General features: G+C 39.2%; 1 protein-coding gene across 2 annotated transcripts in view; it reads right to left on the reverse strand.

Moving 5' to 3' along the window:
• The window catches only part of APP (amyloid beta precursor protein), a 229,123-nt gene that overhangs the window by 73,145 nt on the left and 136,456 nt on the right, over positions 1–19,522 (reverse strand). The window contains exon 7 of one of the 2 annotated variants that reach the window (XM_055801198.1): positions 11,772–11,939. The exons of the other annotated variant lie outside the window; for it this stretch is intronic. Within the exon in view, the coding sequence (XP_055657173.1) occupies positions 11,772–11,939 (168 nt within the window). The remainder of the gene's footprint in view (positions 1–11,771; positions 11,940–19,522) is intronic. 2 annotated transcript variants of the gene reach the window in all.

Consider the following 19,522-nt stretch of genomic DNA (forward strand, 5'->3'; position numbering starts at 1 on the left):
TTCTGTGCTAGGGCCACACAGCAATTTAAAAAACTATCCAATGATGATCAACTATTCCATTTCAACTACATTGTCCCTAAATACTTTATTATATAATTAGTTTAATTTCCCTGGTCACACTTAGTACAACAACTGCAAAGTTAAGTTTAAAAATTCTGACAAATTAACAAAGACCGTACAACTGGTTCTGCAGGATTTTTTTTAGAAAATGTGTTTGACTACATGTACTATAGTTCACTTACAGAGGCAATAAATTTCAGTACATAGACTAATACAAGTACAGAAAAACCCAGGATCCTCACATCCTAAATATTTCTCGATGACTTTAACAAAAGCAAACTTTAATCTGACCATGAGACTAAGTAACTAACATCCAGTATTTATTTATGACTACTTCCCCCAAACAAACTGAAGCATAAACACACCTATGCTAAATCATTAAAAAAAGTTTTTGGAAAATCATCAGTTAGTACGTGTTAATCTCAAGGCAATACATCCTCAAATTTTACGAAAAACTTAACCTGAAATCCAACCTTTTCCTCCAATTTTCCCCTAGATGTATAACCCCAAAAGCAAAACAAAATTTCAAAAAACAAACAAAGTTTTTGTGGTTGGCTTCATTTGAGGTATCTCTACATATTCTCTGCAACAGGCATAAATGGTTTTGGCTGCTGTTGGTATAAACTGCACAATGGATTTTTTTAAGTTACTGGATCAAAGGGAAGGCCTTGCTTGCCTCCACACAAACAAACAAAAATCTAAAAGCAAAAAAAATATCCAATTCAGAAGTCATAGGCAGTGCAAATGATCACTCCTCCCACTGTTTTTAGATTTGTTTCATAAATATTTAATTACAAGTTTACATTTTGTGAAATTGTGAACTTTGTTACTGAAGTACTGTAACAATCAAACAGGAACAAATAAGCTTCCTGACAAGTCACAAAAATCACAGAAATAGAATGCTACTCAGTATTTTCAGTGCTCTCACAACTTCAGACAATTTGAAGTCTGTGATACTGTTATGAAAGCATAAAAATTCTCTTTCTTTTTAAACTCTTAATGATAACAACCTGTCTTCAATGTTAATGTGGTTTGTGCTGGGGTGGTGGCTGCTGGAAAGGCTACAGCCAGTGTAAACAAATCCCCAAAACAAATCACCCAAAGCTTGGACTGACTGAAAACATTTCTGTAATGTTCAGAAGCATTCCTAAATATCTTTGCCTTTCAATCTCTCACGGACCAATTAATTTCATCTTCATCTTTCCTGAAGCTGCAGTTAAGCGTAGTACATTTCAGTCCCATTTAGAAAATGAAAATTTTATTTCAAACCAGGAAGGAATTTACGAGTGGCAGCCTGAGCAAAGGCCACCCCTTCCAGGCTCCCCTTTCCCAACAGGGGCTCACCAAACACCCCCAGCCAAAAGCAGTGAGTACCACACTGTTTAACTAACCTTGCTGGATTTTCCTTCCATGACTAATTGCCTTTTTTTTTTTTTTTTTTTTTTTTTTATTCCCCAAAACTTGATGAGATGGTCTGGCAATGAGTTCCACAGTTTTATCAGGCTCTGTGAGAAGAGGATTCCCCTCTGCCTACCCCTTCCTCTCACTGCCTCTGCAGGACACAGCAGGGTTTAGTATGGGAAGACGAACTGGGGGGCAGCTCTAGCACATTTGACATCCTTCTCCATCTTTTACAGATTATTTTTTTTTTTTAAACTAAAGTCTGTACAAATGTGAGTGGAAAGAAGTGCTGATCTAAATAACTACCAACAAATTATGCAAATTTAACCTTTAATTTATTGAACAGGGAAAAAGGTCACCAGCATTTGCACCGAGATCAGTTAAGCCACCTGCACATTCAAGGTCTGATTTTCAAAAGCTCCCATCTCACATGTGCGGCCTTTACAACCCAGATTTTCAAACAACATGGCTGCTTCTACCGGGATGCTTGCTGGTGTGTTTCTGAACAGGTAAGAGTGCCTGGTGCTGAGGATGTAAGAGCACCAAGCCCCCTGTAAAGCTGCACAAAACCCAATCAAAGCAGCGACAAGGCGGATCTGGATGCCTTTGATGGCCAGGCTGTGCCCAGGAGCATGGGAAAGGCTGTGAGGAGCACACTGACAGCTGACCACAACCTGCTCTCTCAAGCTAATGCTAAAAAGGGCAATGCTAATGAAGAATGGTTAAGAAGCCCCATCAGTTACACTCATCCGCCAGGCACTGGACTACTAATTTGATTTAGAAAATCTCTACTGGGAAAAGATTTCTGACAACAGTTTTATCGGAAAGAAGCAACTGAGGTCTGGTGGTTGGAGAACAAAGCCAGGCAGAAATAAGTCTGGAAATCCAGACCAGAAATAAGCCACCCACTTTCAGTAATAAGTGCAATTAAGTATTTGAACAACTTATGCACAGATATGCTGACTGGCCCCCAAACATCCTTGAAAACATCCTGCTTTGGCATCTCCTTCTGAAACCCAGCCAGTGAACAGGTGTGAAAATAAGGGGTAAAATGGCTGTTTTCTCCCTCCCAGCTTGCTGCTGGCACTGGTCCATGCCCAGCGCATGTCAGAGCTGGCTGAGCCTGCGCAAAGCCAGCCCTAAGGACTCAGCCTACCTACCGCTCCTGGGACATTTACTTGGCTGCTTGTGGCTGAAGAGTCCAAAACATGGACTAACAGAGCCTATAAAGACAAGTATGGCCTTCTGTCAGAAAAAATACATGCATGTTGGTACTGACTTAAAGAAAAAAAAGTCCCCTGTACAGTAATGGTGGTACACTCAGGGATCACATCTGAAGCAGCAACAGTTCTGAGGCTTGGCGTCTCCACCTTCCATGTCCAGTCTCTTAGCTTCCAAAATTTTGTTAAACTAGATGAATGCTCCTAAAGTGGATTAAAAAGCATGTTGTTTAAAAATGTCTACTAGTTTAACTGAATGAGATTCCAGGCACAGGTGATGTGAAGAGACTTAACAGATGAAAGAGAACCCAGTGTTCCAGTGGGATGGTCTTTCCTTTCTTAATAGTTGGGTTATCTCATTGGCTTTACTACCCATCAAGGCTCAAATACTTTGTCATAAAAGATTGCATTCAGTTTCTGTAATATTTCATAACTTGCATTAACAGTCAAAGAATAATTACAGGTCAGTGTAGCAACCTTGGTCTGAAAATATAATTAAGTGTACTGACATAGAGAAATCACATGTTTAGAAGTTACATTCCTTCTTCAACTTTACTTGCAAAGACTGATCCTATCTTCCTTTGATAGGCTATAATTTAAATAGTTGGTATGGCATCAAAACAACAGGCAGCTTGAAAGACAGTTTAGTAAATCTCTCACAGAGACTTCTTGGTAAGCAAAAACCCCCACATACCATACTCATATTATTCCTTATCTATTGCCTTAACTGAAGTTGATACTTGGCATCTAAACTAGATTTAAGTTAGATTTTCTCATATAAGAATTCTTCTGTGTAAGAACTTCCAAGATACATTTCCTGACCATGCATAGCTAGAAATTGGCAATCATGCTTTCACTGCATCTCCATCAGTGCAACCTCCTTCTCACCAGCCCCAACAAACGCAATTTTGCCTTGCTCATATCCATCCATTTGACACTCCCCTCAGCCTTTAATTGCTCAGATCAATCCCCTTGGAGTTCTTTTATTCATTGTATGCTTGGGAGGAGGTCCCCAAAACAAACTTTTCTCAAGCATCTTTGCAATACTCTGCTTCAAGTTCATTCTCTTTTGATTTGTCACCATAAGTTTAAATATTTATGAGGGAAAAACCCCATTAAATTATTTACTTTTTAAATCAAATGAAAATAAATACAAGACAGAAGTATTCTCTTGAGCATGCCTCCTCCCAAGATGGTAAACAAGAGTTATCAAGTTCCACAGAGGGAAAATCAAACCAAATCAAACCAACAACAAAATAAAAAACCCCAATAAAACAAAACAACCCCCCCCAAAAGAGAACTGTGATTAGATCCAACAAAACAAATTACAGCAAAAACAGTGTCTACTGTAACACATTACATTAATAAAATTTACAGTGCTTGAAATTATCAATGGTCAAAATCTTGTATATGAAAACATTTGTATAATTTTCCTTTTGAATCCTAAACTGCACTCAATTGCTTATGAAAAGTCCCAGTCCAACACTAGCTCCAGGTGTGGTTCAAGGGTGAAATGTAAGTGTGAATTTGTATTGATGAAGAAACTGTGGAAACAGAAATTAGTCACTTGCATCCACTAAGGGCAATAGTCAAAATAAAAAATTTAAATAGATGATACTGGAAGTCATCCTGTTACTTCTCCTAGGCACTGAATGGTAAGTGCTAAGCACTCACAATAAGTGAAGAACTGCAAAAGTGTGTTTTTCTTAATATTTCATCTATGCTATTCAAATTTGGCCTCAGCTTCACCAAGATGCACAATTCACCCAGTTTTCATGCCAGAGAAAATAAAATTCAGCAGATACGGGCAATTCATGCTGGAGATGGTGGGAGAGGGACACATTTATTAAGTAAAGTCTTGAGAGGTAATGTCCCCTTTACTGCTAATTTGGGAAGCAGTAAGACAACTGAATATAAAGAGCCTTTGTGATGAAGCAACAGGTTGTCCCAGTGTGACTGGCTTAGTGAATTTGTATAACAACTTGAGTTTTTTATGAATTCAAATAAAAGATTTCGTACTTATTACATGAAATGCTTTCTTGCAACATCACTACTTACAAAGGCAGATTTTTAGAATTTAAAATGGTAGAATTTAAAATACAGAAGCCTCGTGCTATCTCCTGTAGTGCTGTGACAGATTAGTATTGTAGCTAGTTGCTGTGATTAATATTTTCCAGCACTAAAGGCACTGTCAAAAAAAACCAAACAAAAAGCATTCCTGGCATGAAGCAACTTGCAAGCCCTGCTGCTTTTATAGGCAGATGGCTGCCAACTCCCCCATAAAGCTCACAAGCAGTGAAAGGGCAGTATCACCCAGTCCAGATGAACCTGCTCTAGACATGGCCTGACTTCCATCTTTGAGCCTCCTACTTGACCTGAAGCTCACAGAGTCTCTGAAATTGTACAGATAAAACAAGCAATCACCTGTTAAATGAAACAAATGATTAATATGTGCTACCTAACTAAAAATTGAGTATACTTTACCATTCTGCTTAGAATGTACTACAGGTTTTTAATGCCTTAGACATGCTCTGGAAGTTGGCATGCAAGTTTAGCTGCCAAAACATTTCACTTCATGCTACCTAGGCTGGTATCAAGATCCCAAACAAGGAACAAATGGATAAAGGAAATCACTAACAATCAGAGTATTAAAAAAGTACATACTGCTATTGGCAGGAACTCCAAACAGAAATTAAACTAGATACTGCAAAAAGCTGTATGTCATGAATTTTCCCCTCACTGAAAAGCATGACCTGGAAACACATTAAGAGCCATCTCATCAGTTATCAGCGACAGAGGGATACTAATCTGCATGCAAGCTGAAGTCAGCCTCTATAAAAAGCAGTAAGAGTGGGTCCCCCATACTGGTCTTGTGCACAATATTTTAATCTGTATTTAAGAGGGTGTGAAATCCCACGTATATTATGAAATTGTAGCTTTTAGTATGTTCCTTTTCGTATGTTCCATTTGAAATTGAAATAATGTCATTTAAACATCACCAAAAGATCTAGCAAGTCTGTAAGTTTACAACATTTAGTCTAGAGAAGAAATACTGTTCTAAAATCACCCAGAAATCTGTGATTGTGCTCTAAAATGATAAAAAAATAAAACAATGCATGTTAACATTTAACCTTACAACTAGGTTTCTGGGCTTTATGTAAGGAAGGAGGCAACTGACACCACTGAATCCTGTTGGCTACATCTGTTGTTAGCTGCAGGAGTTCAGTGCGATGATAGCCCCCCTATTTTATAAAAGACATTTTAATTATATGTCAGAGTTTTCAAAAACTGACTGTGCCACCAGAGTAGAGTTGACTCCTGGTTTAGATGCAGAACAAACGAAAACACGGCAGCATGAATTCCACTCTGCCCTGAACAGGTCACACTGCAGCTGCAGGAGCTGCGGGGAGAGCCGTCTTCTATACCACAGCTGACAGATAAAGCCCATTTCAGACAATGAATTTTCCCAGCTTTGAAGCTCCTTTTGTCCCCAAATTAAGACTTGAACATTAACGTAATTTCAGAATAGTACTTGTTAAAAAAATAAATATATTTTCTATAGATTTAAGGATGTTTAACAAGCAACAATTAAGAGTGAAAAAAACTGTACAATAGATTATTCTTCAGTATCACAATAAGACAGAAATCATTCTTTCGATAATGGCAATTTATCATCTTCTGCTTATTCTTGTCAATACATAACCATTCTGAGGTCATTAAATCTGAATTAACTGCCTGATAGAACCTAATGACTTCGAAGGAGCCATTATGGCCAGTCACACAGTAGAAGTTTGAGTCCCTATATTGAATAGAAACTGTAGACAGTATTGAACACCCTTATTAAAAATCAACAGAGAGCAAGTATGTGGTCTGGCACGCTGAAGGAATTGGTAACAAGATCCTTGAAGCTTTCTACTTCTAGGACAATTATATAGCAATTCCCATGTAGCTGGATGATGAATGAAAAAATTCGACAGTTAGCTCCTACCTAACAGACAAATCATTTTTGTCACACCTCACAGCATCGATCAGATTTGTGGATAGCAAAAAGAGTCTAACGCCCTGCATGACAGGACAGACCCACTCTTTCAGATCAAGGCAAAGAGACTTCAGAAAGGAAGCAGAATAAAAAATCTTGGGGTTTTTTTTTTTTTCTGTAGACAATGTGTTCAGGTATTAGTATTCAGTATTCATACTTTCAGTATTCGTAGTATACAAGTACTTGTGAGAACAGAACATCCTCAGGTTTTGGTTCAGTCCAATTTCAATGTATTATGAGAAAACCAAACTCATATTGCACCCTTTCATCCTTTGCCCACTATTCAAGAGAAACCCAACTGCTGTCCGTAAAAACTAATTTGTCCTGCAAAGCAAACTACAGCTAGACAAAGGAAAGATGTGCTTTTACCATCCATCTTGTCTCCTGCCTGAGAGAGGCTCACTGTTTTTTTATAGGACACAAGTGAGCAACAATAACATGAGCTATTTGAGATAACTCATATTGGAGAGAAAAAGAATACAGAATGAAGTAAATAACCATGGCAGGGTGCAGGGGTGTGGTGACAGTTTATTAAATTGATTACTACTTAGGAAAAAGCCTTTGTCTTTAATTAGGGATCCCTTAACTTGGACGGTGAGCTCAGGGAGCACAAGGACAACTTTAATAAGCAGGTGGTGTTCGTCTTGAGCCCCCTGAACAAGCAAGATATGAGCAGGAACATTCAGACAATAAATATTTTGTGCAGCTGTGGCTTGATGGTAACTCCACCACACTTGGGCATCTGGCCAATGTCCCTGGCATGCGTGAACCTTGTGAATCATGAGATATTGCATGCCTGCACTTAGCCTAAACTTAAAATGCATACACTGTAAACTATTTTGTTTTCTCGCTGAGTATAAAGGCGAGCAAGATCTGGGACTGGGCCAGAAGCCTCACCTACAGGTGGACACACCACACAGGAATTTTCCCAGTTACCAAGAAGCATGGTGCCAGCTGCAATGAGGCTTCCCAGCCGAAGTGTGGGCCTGGATAAGGCGTTAATTGGCGATGTATCCTTTTCTTAGTCTCTGTAACGCTTTGCAGTAATGATCTGATGCTTTGTTCCTAATGGTCTTTTATCCTATTGTGCATAATAACTAGTATTGCTACCTTTTATCATACTGCATGCTATTTTTCCTTTATAGTGTAATATAATAAACTGCATTTATTATATTTGATTTGGAATTCATTTTTGCTTGGTATCCAGTCAATCAGCAAAAGAGGGGGAAGGTGCAAAGATTAAACAGAAAGACTAAGTTAAGGGTGAAGGGGCAGGGGTGAAGACAGGACAAAACAGGGGTGGCCTAGATGGAAACTCTTCTCCAAGTTTTTCTTTTTTTCTGTGGGATTCAGGTGAGGGTGGAATCTGCACTACAGCCAGGTAAAAAAAGCCAAGCAACTAATTCAGCAACATTAGAAGGGTATCAAAACCAAGATCTCACTTAAGTGCTAGAACATAATGTATTCAGCACTTTAAATATTTTTCATTACCATTTCTATTCAGCAAAATGATGGAACAATAAGGAGAAACAGCATGGTGATACTGAAACAGCAGATGAAACCAGAGGAAAACAAAGTTATTTTATTAACAGAAATAACAGGTGTATAGCTCAGGGTATAGAACACACTGAAATAGCATAAAAATACAGGAACTAACTACGTAACTAAAGTAGTGTGGAAAGTGTACCCTAAGGACTCAAACCTTTGAGAAACTACTGAAGGGAAAAAAAAAAAACCCAACCAAAAAACCCCACCCAACAAAAAGGCAGGAAAAAGCCCTCTGGGATATCTATTTTAAAAGATCAACTCTACTTTTCCTCATGGCCAGCTGTGCAAATGAAGCCAAGCAGCTCAACCTAACTTTAGTTTCCTTAAAGAAAAAATTACTCAAGACTGAAAATTGGGAATCCCAAAGTAAACCGAGGTGTCTATGGAAAGAACAGAAAAGGTAATGTTCTTGGCATTGTTTTATTGAACTGAACATAGGGAAAAATACCAAACCAAACCCAGCTTCTACAAGATAGTCCAACAAGCCTGGGAGATTCCTCTCTATGTATTATATCTGAATGTACCTAATGAATATCATATATAGCAAATGTTGACGTTATTTCTTATTTCATTTCTGATTCCACATGCTGTGAGAGAATAGCCAGTCTTAAAAGAGAAGATCATTTATTCTCACAAACAGCATGAGCTGAACAACTTTGGCTGCCAAGAGACAGGTCTGAAGACGACAGACAATCTGATTTCCAAATTTCATTCAATCCATAATATTCTTTTCCAAGATCCTGGCCGAGGTCACCCCTTGTAGCAGAAGATTTCCTGCAAAAAGGTCACTAGGTTGATTGGAAGTATAATACAGAAAACTCAACTGTATTGCTCTTATATATGCTTTCACCTACAACCTGCATATGAAAGGCAAAACCACTGCATTATTGAAGTAACATCCCTCCAGATTTTACTGTGTAAGGATAATCCTCATCAAGTCTGTTTTGTGATGTGACTGCTCTTTTAGTCAGCAATACCATTCTGTCTGTGTAATAATTTTGCAGCACTATGAAAGCCAGAAATGAAACACTCCAGATTTGAAGTACTGAGTGAGTAACTACAGCTCTGTATGCAAGATACACGATCTTTGGAGATCTTTGAGTCTGCACATAGTCCCATTGCAGAACTGGGACAAAGAAACATCCATATGGCTCAGCTTCAAGGGCAGGAGCCAAAAGCAAGCTGTAAAAACGGGATGTTTAACAAAACTGCAATCCTTCAAAAGTCAAGATCTACTACAAGTCCTTATTCATGCTGTCGTCCAGCCTTCATAAAAATATTGTAATTTTTTTAGTAACACTGACCAAGGCAGTAATAATCCTCAGTTCCTACCAGGTATGTGAAAAGGCTGACTTCTTCCAACAAGAACCAGAGTATGCAGCTTTTAGAAACTCTTATACTGACCATTAAATAAGATGCTCAGCACAAAAGGCCAACAGCTATTCTTCATTTAATCCTACTTTGTTGGACATGAAATGTAAGGATGAAGCCCGCCCCCCCCCCCGGCTTTTTTTTTTTTTTTTTTTTATTTCTGGGGAAATAAACAGGTTCTCTCACAAGAGGTGTACTTTCAGAGGTAGACGACCTTCATTTGCCTTGTATGGACCAAGACAAATGCCTGCAGTATCCAAAGTTCTATGCAGGTAAAGAATGTTGAGTTGTGTCATTTTCCCTTGCTGAGGCTACTTAGATGCAAAGTAGTAAAAAGTTCAGTTTTTCACCTGTTTGCCATTACTAGTTTTGATGGTCACCATCTTGCCTGGGATCAAATAACCACTTATGCGTGATACTCACCCACATGTGACTGAAAAAGGTAACCATCCTTTACAAATTCTCTATTGGCCATAATAGTAAGGAATGAACACAGCCTCATCTTGGCTACCTGAAAGTAAATGTGCAAGCGCTCAAGTGGCTTTTCTAGGCTTACCACTCAACATACCTCTCTCTGCAGTGTTTTTCCTATGCCTCTAATCTGCATAAGCCATTCATCTCAGTTTACTTTTCTTTCCTCCTTCCATGTCTACAATATCAACTGCTCATCAGTATCACATACCTTGTATATTTCACTGCTTAAATATTTCTTCTTTAAAACTACCTTTTTTCTTTTCCTACTGCTGTCCTAGTTTAACTTGTTACAAAGTCCCAGTTTTTCTTGCCTGTCATAGGGCATGCAGAGACAAACCACATTTTGCATCTCTGGAGACATCTTGCCTAACACAGCAATGCAATGGTTCAAAATTTCATTCTATTGCATAGTTCTTCTCTCTCTTCTGTTTTATTGCAGAAGGTGATCACTGTCCATGAGGTATCCTTCTCACTTGCCTTGTGGTAGACTTTCTCCGCATCCCTCCATGGCGTTTTGCCATGAACAGCTTGAAAAGATGCCGAGATTAAATGCAGCTGGAGCACCAGAGCAGCAATCCTGCTTCCACAACTGCATTTGCTCCTGCTCCAATAAAATACAGGTCAGCTCCTCTGTTCCATGACACACATAGCACACTTTATGAGGGCTCTGCCTGCATTTGCATGTATTTTTAAGCCTTTCTCTTACTGCAAACATTTTTAGGCGCCGCCTGGAAAATATTTTACTAAAAGGAGCCTTAATGTGCTGCTTCTGTTCTGCTCCTCCATACTCTGTGAGCAGTCAGGGCAGTCAGGTATGTACTCACTCTTTAACGTGTCAGATGTAAATGGCAGCTAATACTCTCCCTCAAGAGTACATGCTGGCAAGGCAGATGGGAAGGGAGCATACAGGAGGCTCCTCCTGAGCTCAAACCCAGCTGATAAATCCAGCATCTGATTTATCAGCTTCAATACTCTGTAATGGAGTAAGCCTTCCTTCTCAAACCAAAAATCACAGTGCAAACACTCTTTCTTCAGGGAAAATGATCATTAAAAATACATGGTTCGTTCTAAGTGGGAGCTGATTTACATCCATGCGTATCACAGCCCTCAGGGAAACCTGAAAAACCTGATTGTCATTTCTCCCCTTTTCTTTGCAAACACATACAAAGTATTCACTCAAACTAAAACCAATCAAACAAACAGAAAAAATACCTGGAAATAAAAATTCTGTTCTTCTAATGAGCTTATATTACTTTGATTAAAAAAAGGTCAGAAATAATACATGAAAAACCACTGGAAACACTATGAGCTATTTTTAAACTTACCTGAGGTTTCCCTAAGGTTTGTGTTTTTTCCTGCACATGCATTGTAGGTGCACACACAGACACACACAAACATGTCAGTACGCTTCGACAGAAAATTAAGAGAAGGTGAGTGCGAAGGCCTCATCTAAGGAAGTGTTAGGCTTTCAGCTACCTACTTGCAGACTCCCCATCTACAGCACCACGCAGTCACCCACTACCATGCTGGGTTAGCAAGAGGCTAATGAGGATCTAAGCGGTGAGCAGAGGTGTCGGACAGACCGCGGCCGGGGGTTAGTGTGAGCCCAGGCTCGCTCCCACGCGGTGGGAGCCAGGGAGGCGTGGAGGGGCACTTACTGACGCTGCCACAGACCGCCATGCAGTACTCCTCTGAGTCAAAGTTGTTCCGGTTCCCGCCGCAGCCGCCGTAAAAGAAGGGCGCACACTTTCCTTCGGCCACGTCAAAGTACCAGCGGGAGATCATCGCGCGGCAGGGACCAGTCTCGGCTTGCTCAGAGCACACCTCTAGTCACAGGAGACCCGGAGGAACCACATTTAGCATGTAAATGGTAGCGTCTCGGTTTCCTAATTAGGTGCCTCTCAACATCCACACACGCAAGGGAGGAAGGAGGTGCACCAAGGAGGTGTTTCAGGGAACGGGAAACCCTTCCCTGGAAAACCACCCCGGAGACAACAAAGGTAAATTTTGAGCTGACAGATTCACGCCACTAAGTCTCCTTAGCCTGCCTGTACTTCTGTGGTTTTAGCTACTTTATCTGCACACACTGCGGGGTGCTGCCCCGAAACAAGCTCCAGTGTGGTGGCAGTGGAACAAGCGTGAGGTTTCATCTGCCTCCAGGCCAGAGGGGTACAAACACTGACCGTCTGCGGGGTCTGCCAATGGCCCCAGGCAGATTCCTGCCCAAGCAGACTACTCAGTACCTGTCCAGAAGGGCAACATCTGAAAGCAGAAAGAGACACATTTTCTCTTATTGGTTTTTTTTTTTTTTGTTTTGTTTTTTAGCTATATACTACCTCCTCCCTGCCCAAACTGAGGTGGTTTCCCATCTTATACAAAAGAAAAAACAAAATTGAAATATGAGTTATAGAAGAAAACAATTATCTTCAGACACCTACTTATATAGTCACTGCCGAAGAAACCCCCCCTTGCAAGCTGCCCAGCACAGAGTTTCTAATTCATAGTTCAAGGGCTCACACATATGAAATTACTGCCATAGTTTTAACCCATCCATGGGAGGAAATCTCATCCCCAGTCAATATATAGGGAAAAAATTTAAATGGTTTGTGTTTGTGTTCACTGTGAGCTGCCACAGTCTCTGCCTACATCCTGCAACACATGAAAACCTGAGGGAAGAACCAAACCACAAAAATTAAAGGAAGACAAAGCAAATTCTGCCTGCAATTTGGAGTTCAGCCAATTACACATGTAAATGTATAGCCCTTTACCAATAATGTTCCAAACAGACAAAAACAGTTTTATCTTTCAATGTGCTGCATAAGTCATTTCAAATCTACATAATATTAAACACCAATACACCCCTCATTTGCTTTCATCCCACGCACTCCATCGGCAGACAAACTGGTATGTTCAACGACAGGCTTCTAAATTCTCTGCATATATTTGAATTTTGTGGAAGGCAGATCCCTAAGGGTTGAAAGGTATGAAGAAATATCAGTGCATTAGCACTGAGAATCCCCCGCATGCTCATCAGCTCTCAGATGTTGGCTACAAAGAATCCTGTTTTTCAGAGTCTCTCCTGATCCATCACTTCACTCTCCCCGGGAGCACCGCTCTTTATAAATAGGTTTTATTCCACTTGTCATTGGCAGTCAGTATATACCCACATTTCCTTAAATATATAATACAGATAGAATTTTACATGGGTTTAACATTCACATATCGGATCCATAAATAAAGTCAAGAATCAATTTTAGGGAGCATACATTTGATCTAGGAGGAACAGATCCAAGCATACGCAACCATCAGGGATGTGCTACAAATGTCACAGTTCTGGGGGAAGCAATTAGGGGCAAAGGAACACCAGGTGGTTTTTTTTTAACTTTAGAGAAAAAACAAGTATATTTAATTGTACAACACATTAATTACAATTAACTGTATACTACCATACGATTAATTATAGACCACATTTAGTATACAAGCACTTCTATTTATTTTAAAAACAAATCCAGCCCTGCCATCCACGTATACAGTCAAATCTCCACACAAATCCAACTCTGCACAGCCTTGGAAGAGCTGCCAAATGTCAATTAGAGATGAATAGTGACTCTTTATGTTAGAGAGACAGGTATAATCAAGAGAAATTTTGCTGACAGGAAATGTCATTTCAAAAGACACAAAGATCTCAACAACTCAGTCTTCCTTAGTTAATGTTGACTACAGGCTGACCTCTACCCACACAGTAAGCTCCTTCTAGGTTTCCCTCAAAATGCTATTTCTGCTGTAACATCTGACTTATTTTTTTGCACTGTTAAGCGCTATCAGGATGGGAACGGTTCACATATTTATGAAATTTCCTATTGTTACCTCTCTCCAGAAATAGCAGCAGAGATTTTTTTTTTTTTTTTGTATGTGCAAAAGCAAAGCTAATTGTCCATCAAATAACTGATGATAATGATAACAAGGAATTGGCTCTTTGGAAACCAAAGTCATACATACACATGAAGATACACTTGAACAAGCATTCAGGAAAACCACAGGGCAACATATTAAAAAGAGCAAACCTGAAGCTCTGCAGCCCAGCGTTGTGGCCAGACACCTGCCTCCTGCCTGATCTGTCATCTCCCATCAGGCTGGTGGTGACAGTGCAGGGCAGTGGAGGGACATCCTTCCCTCCAGCCTGTACAGCCAACCATACTGCTGTTGGGGAGACCTAAATGATCATTACTTCACTGCAGACAGAAATGGTCTACTGCGAACAGTTTACGACCTAAATGAAGATTAAGCAAGAGAGGGGAAAAATACTTCGGATTACTGTTTCACAGTTGCTCCGTTTGAGGGAAGTGTGTTGCTGGTCCAGTCTAGGAAAATTCTCAGTGCTGTCACCCCTTTCCCAGTGTCACCAAGACCATCCACCACCGCCTGGTCTCTGTGTGGGGTGCTCAGAGTACCATTGCTTCATCCCTGCTTTGGGGTAAAAGTACATTTTTAAACCAGTTTCCATGCCTAGGAAATGGTCCCATAGCTCCTGTTAGTGCTGTTGCTCCCCCTGTCCTCTCTCCATATCCTCATCACTTGTCCTTACAGAAAAAAGCCACTGCATTTGATCCTCAGCTGTACCACCTCTTCTGAGAGGATGGGGAAAGGACATGCGGAGATGGGAAATTCAACAGCTTTTATTGGGCTATCAATCCAAATACCATTTCCCCATACATGGCTACAGTGTAGCAGATAATGCGTTATGATGGACGAGCTATGGTATTTTCACAGGTATTAGCAGCAGGCAGGCAGTATACAATGCTAAATGATTAATCAAACAATTAAAAGCTGTCTTTGCTTTATATATAAATCCTGTTGCTGAAAACTGATTAAAAGATGAGTTACTTTTTGCCACTGTGAAATTCAATTTTACTTGATACCACAAATAATTTTTATCAAGTACAGCATTATTGGTGAGCTTTGCTTTGAGGAACATGCGCACTCTCCCCCCTCTGAAGGCGCATTTTTGCCTTTGGCTCCATGAAACTGGGTAATACTAGAGGACAAGCCTTTGCCACAACCCAGGTTCATAAGCTGTCTAAATTCTGTTTTCAGATGCTTACAGTTTTCAAACCATCCTTCTTCAATAGTAAAATTTCTCTCATCTTCTCTGTGCCCTGAATCAAAGATTACAGTTGCCAATACCCTCCTTCTCTAAAACCTTAGATATAGCAAATTATTTCTGAGATAATCGGGAAAGTACAATTCAACTTTCCTCATTCCAGGCACGTTATACTTTATTCTAGCCTCTCGATGCCAAAGGAGCTATTTCTAACCAAGCAGGTAGATCATTCCCTGAAGGACAGTGCTGTGGCAAAGCTTTTTGCTTTGCTTTTAAATTAATAGTTAAAGCGACACACTGAAAACTAATCAGTTACACTGAACACCAGCACTGTCTGTGTTCTTCTGTCTTTGAAAAGCACAGACTTCAGCACCCTAGGAACTAATGCACAGTCTTCTAGTATGTGGACATTGATTTATAGGGGCTTTACACAAAGTACTTCCACAAACACCCATTTAACAAAATCCTCAAAGTCGAGCTAATTAGAATTTATGTGCCAACACTTTAGATCCTCGCAATGATCAGTTTTTACAGAGGGAAATATAAAATATGGTTCTGAGTGTTTTTTTAAAATTTTTCATTACCATATAAACTGTTCCTTTTTTGTTCCTTGAATAAAAACTATTTTAAATCAAAGTGAAACTGTAATTGCTTTATTCCAAAATCTCAACTCCATGCTTCTTCTTTCACATGGGACTAACACTTACTCTGTGAACACCAACAGTTTCAGTTGAGGAGACTGAAATTTAAACTTCTGATGTGGAAAAGAAATATTAAAGCTACATTTACATATTTCTATCATTGTAAACATCAAGGTTCCTCAGTATTTTCTTCAGGATTTGAATTTATTTACATGATCATGAGAACTAAGCTCATTTAAATGCTGGCACAGTTAGTCTCAAACCTTACACCAGAAATTAAATTTGAAAAGACTTAAGGAAAAAAAGGACCAACAGGAAGAGTTAGACTACCAGCTCTGACTTGTCTTGGGAGTTGCTGGGTCCTCTATTTAGTTTACATTTCTGAAAAACCTCTTTATCTTAATGATACAGTAGAAAGTTACCATCATGCTGGCTTAGAAATACTACAAGTTCTTTAATTTAGCCACAGTAGTGGAAAGCACATTGTATTACTGACTTTTTCTATACTACCAGCCCTTCAAGTTTCAAGTTGATATTGTCAAGTACATACAAATAAATCATACCGGTGGCATGAACCAACTCACCAGCACTGGTACGTGTTTGCTTTGTCTGTGTTGCTGCTGTTAGTTCAACCTGCGTATCATAATCACAGTGGACCCAAACAAGTCTTAAACAAGGACCTAAACCACTTAGCTGCTTAAGTATATGGAATCACAATCTTATATTTTACCGTTCATATTTCACTAAAAACAGAGTAATCTATTAATGCAAGAGAGGTCAAAGGAATAAACCTCTCAAATATATATCATGAAGTATATGCTCCACTTTATCATGCGCTAGTATATAAAATATTGCAACTGTCGTTATTTTGGCTTCTGTGTCTTCAGGAGCTGAGAACTATAGTTTGAGGATATTAATACACACATATCTATATTGGTCTCCATTTTTTAACTTGTTGAGAAATATTAGACAAGAGTAAATGCATGGTTTTCCTTTTAGTTATACTGTTGGTGTTCCAAAAAGGCACAATACTGTTTTGCTCAATGAATTAAAAGGGAATATTTAAAGATAATTTCATTGAAACAGAACTTCCTCATTCTGAATATATGGTTAGGACAGGCAGCCAAATTTCAGTTTTCAAACGACAAAAGCTAATTTCAGAAGAGGTTTTTGGAATTAGGAGAAGACAGCTGTGAATCTGGCACATACTCTCGGAATAAAGTTTTGTACAAGCTACACAATTGCTAAGATACTTCCTACAGAGAAAGTTAAAAGAGCAAAATGATGACTTCTAAATGCAAAACTGAAGAACAGCTCTTCTAAAACTGTTAAATACCCTAAAATTGTAATTGCCATCCTCAGCAATTAAGATTTAATTTCTCTCTCTAATGTTTATTCTTTAGTTACTGGAGGGAAATATTTGGAATACAAGAAAAAATTAATTGTATACTTGGCTAGAATACAAAGCCTTACAATTCTTAGTGGAACAAGTATGTGAAAATACATTTTCTATTTATTTGTGCACAACATAACTAAATTTTTAGACAAGGTGCCATACAGTTACTCCCGACAGCCAGAACCCAAACAAAAAGCCTGGTTTGATTTTAAATGTAGGTCAAACAAATTTCATTAATTTAAGTGTATTTTAGAAAAGGTATCATTTCCACATAACATCATGATTATGCTAACAGGGCCAGACAGTGAATATGAGGATTAGGCCGAAAGTGCATTCCAGTCTTTTTACACAGCAAACCAAAATATTCAACTAATTATTGCTTCAATATAGTAAAATAACATTTTCTGTAGAGAAACAGATTCTTGGGGGATTTCTTCTGGCAACATATCTTTCAAATGAAACCACTCTCCACCCTCCAACCTTACATAAAACAGAACTATTACTGTATTTAGTATTTCAGTACTTTTGCCCTTGACCCAAAATAGTAATAATATACTGACTGCTTTTCCATCAACAAGATTACTAGATCATAAAAAAAACATTTCTTCTAATTGCAACGTATTTTTAAGTATTGTATTACAGTGGAATAGCTATGCTTTAAATTGTAATGTCTAATTAAAAGCTATCAGTTACTTTAATGCAAATCCATTAGGTTAAATTTATCAGCTCCTGTTCATATGTTAAGTAGATTATCATTCTTAATGAAGATCTAACAAAAAACCAGCAGTTACCACAATGCATACTTAATCATATAGCAACCTACCTATGTTTTCTTAATATGGAATACAATCACACAGTATCACTTTCCAACTAAAGCATACTGCACAGTCTTGAAGCAAATGAAGAACAGGGAACTACTATTTCAAAGGAAAGATAATAACCTTTCAAAGAAGAAAGCAAGGCAAAGCTATGGAAGGTGGAGAAAAGCCCAATTAATCTAGCATATACTACTAATATTATTCCAAAATTTACAGCTGATAGGTCTAGCAACCAGCGTTACCCTCCCTTGCCTTAGGGTAGATGGTAGCTGTCACTGAATGGATCTAAAGCCTTTTAGACATAAAAATCTTCAGCAAAAAGACCTTATGCTAGGATCAATAAAACTAAGAGCTACCATACAAACATTAGGTTACTTTTCTCTCGCTGGGAAACCAGCATATGGCCTCTTGCTTGCAACTCCAGATTGTAAACACAGTTAAAATGTCACGGCAAGCAGCACTGCTTAAATTCTTTCCTAACTGTTTAAAGAAATCCAGCTGAATTAGGGAAAGCAAAACCAACTGCTAAAGGGCAACATTATACGCTAGATGAGGCAGGTCAAGCTTATGCTGCTGAATTGCCCGCATCTGCTGATAGGTATGCAAAAAAGCTGCCAAATGTTTTCTGCCAGGCTGCTGCGCTGACCCTGCTGCTCTCCTTTAAATGAGACCCGATTGACTGCTATGTTGACGGGAAGCACTAAGCTGAAATTGCTTAGTCTTTGTTGTACGCCAAGAGAGACTGATTTTTCCTGTCACCTACTGTGCTGAAGGAGAACAGAAACAAAATCACAAACAATTGCACATGAGGAGGGAGCAGCGCTCCTGCTTGCTTCAGTCACATGCTGGATGAATCACCTGGAGCCTGGATGCCTCAGGAGCAGCTCTGCAACCCGTGACACTGCAATGATGACAGCAGAAATCAAACTGCTTCCTTGCTTAAATCCTGGCCAGCAGAGTACCTCCCTTGCTCCTCGCAGAGAGAAAAGGCAAGAGCCACAGTCTCCCTGCAGGGCTTCATAAATGAGCCATACTTTCTTCAGCACAAATTTGGTGATAATATCTTCCAGTGACTGAAGGCGAAAAATGTAGATGACAGTAATCTCACCATCTGGATCCCTGTAACCTCAGACCCACAACCTGCTGGATTTAACATGAAAAACCCAGCAAGAGCATATCTGAACATTTAAACTGGGTCTGCTGCTCTATGACGTGAGAGTAAAGATGGTCCCTCACAAAAGGTAGGAAAGTGAATACTGGCATAGTATTTTATGCTACGGAAAGTTTATTCACATTTTCTAACAAACACTATAGCTTGTAAAAATATGGTTACTGCAGAAACTGAATGAAAAGATTGTCCTCCCGCCAATGACCTCTCTCATTCTTGAGGCAAGACTAACTTCCTTTTCACTGAAAATAAGTTTGCAAGTGGATTTACTATTGCTATTTTGAT

The sequence above is a fragment of the Falco peregrinus genome, chromosome 4 (assembly GCF_023634155.1).
Source record: "Falco peregrinus isolate bFalPer1 chromosome 4, bFalPer1.pri, whole genome shotgun sequence".
In the NCBI taxonomy this organism is placed as follows: Eukaryota; Metazoa; Chordata; class Aves; order Falconiformes; family Falconidae; genus Falco; species Falco peregrinus.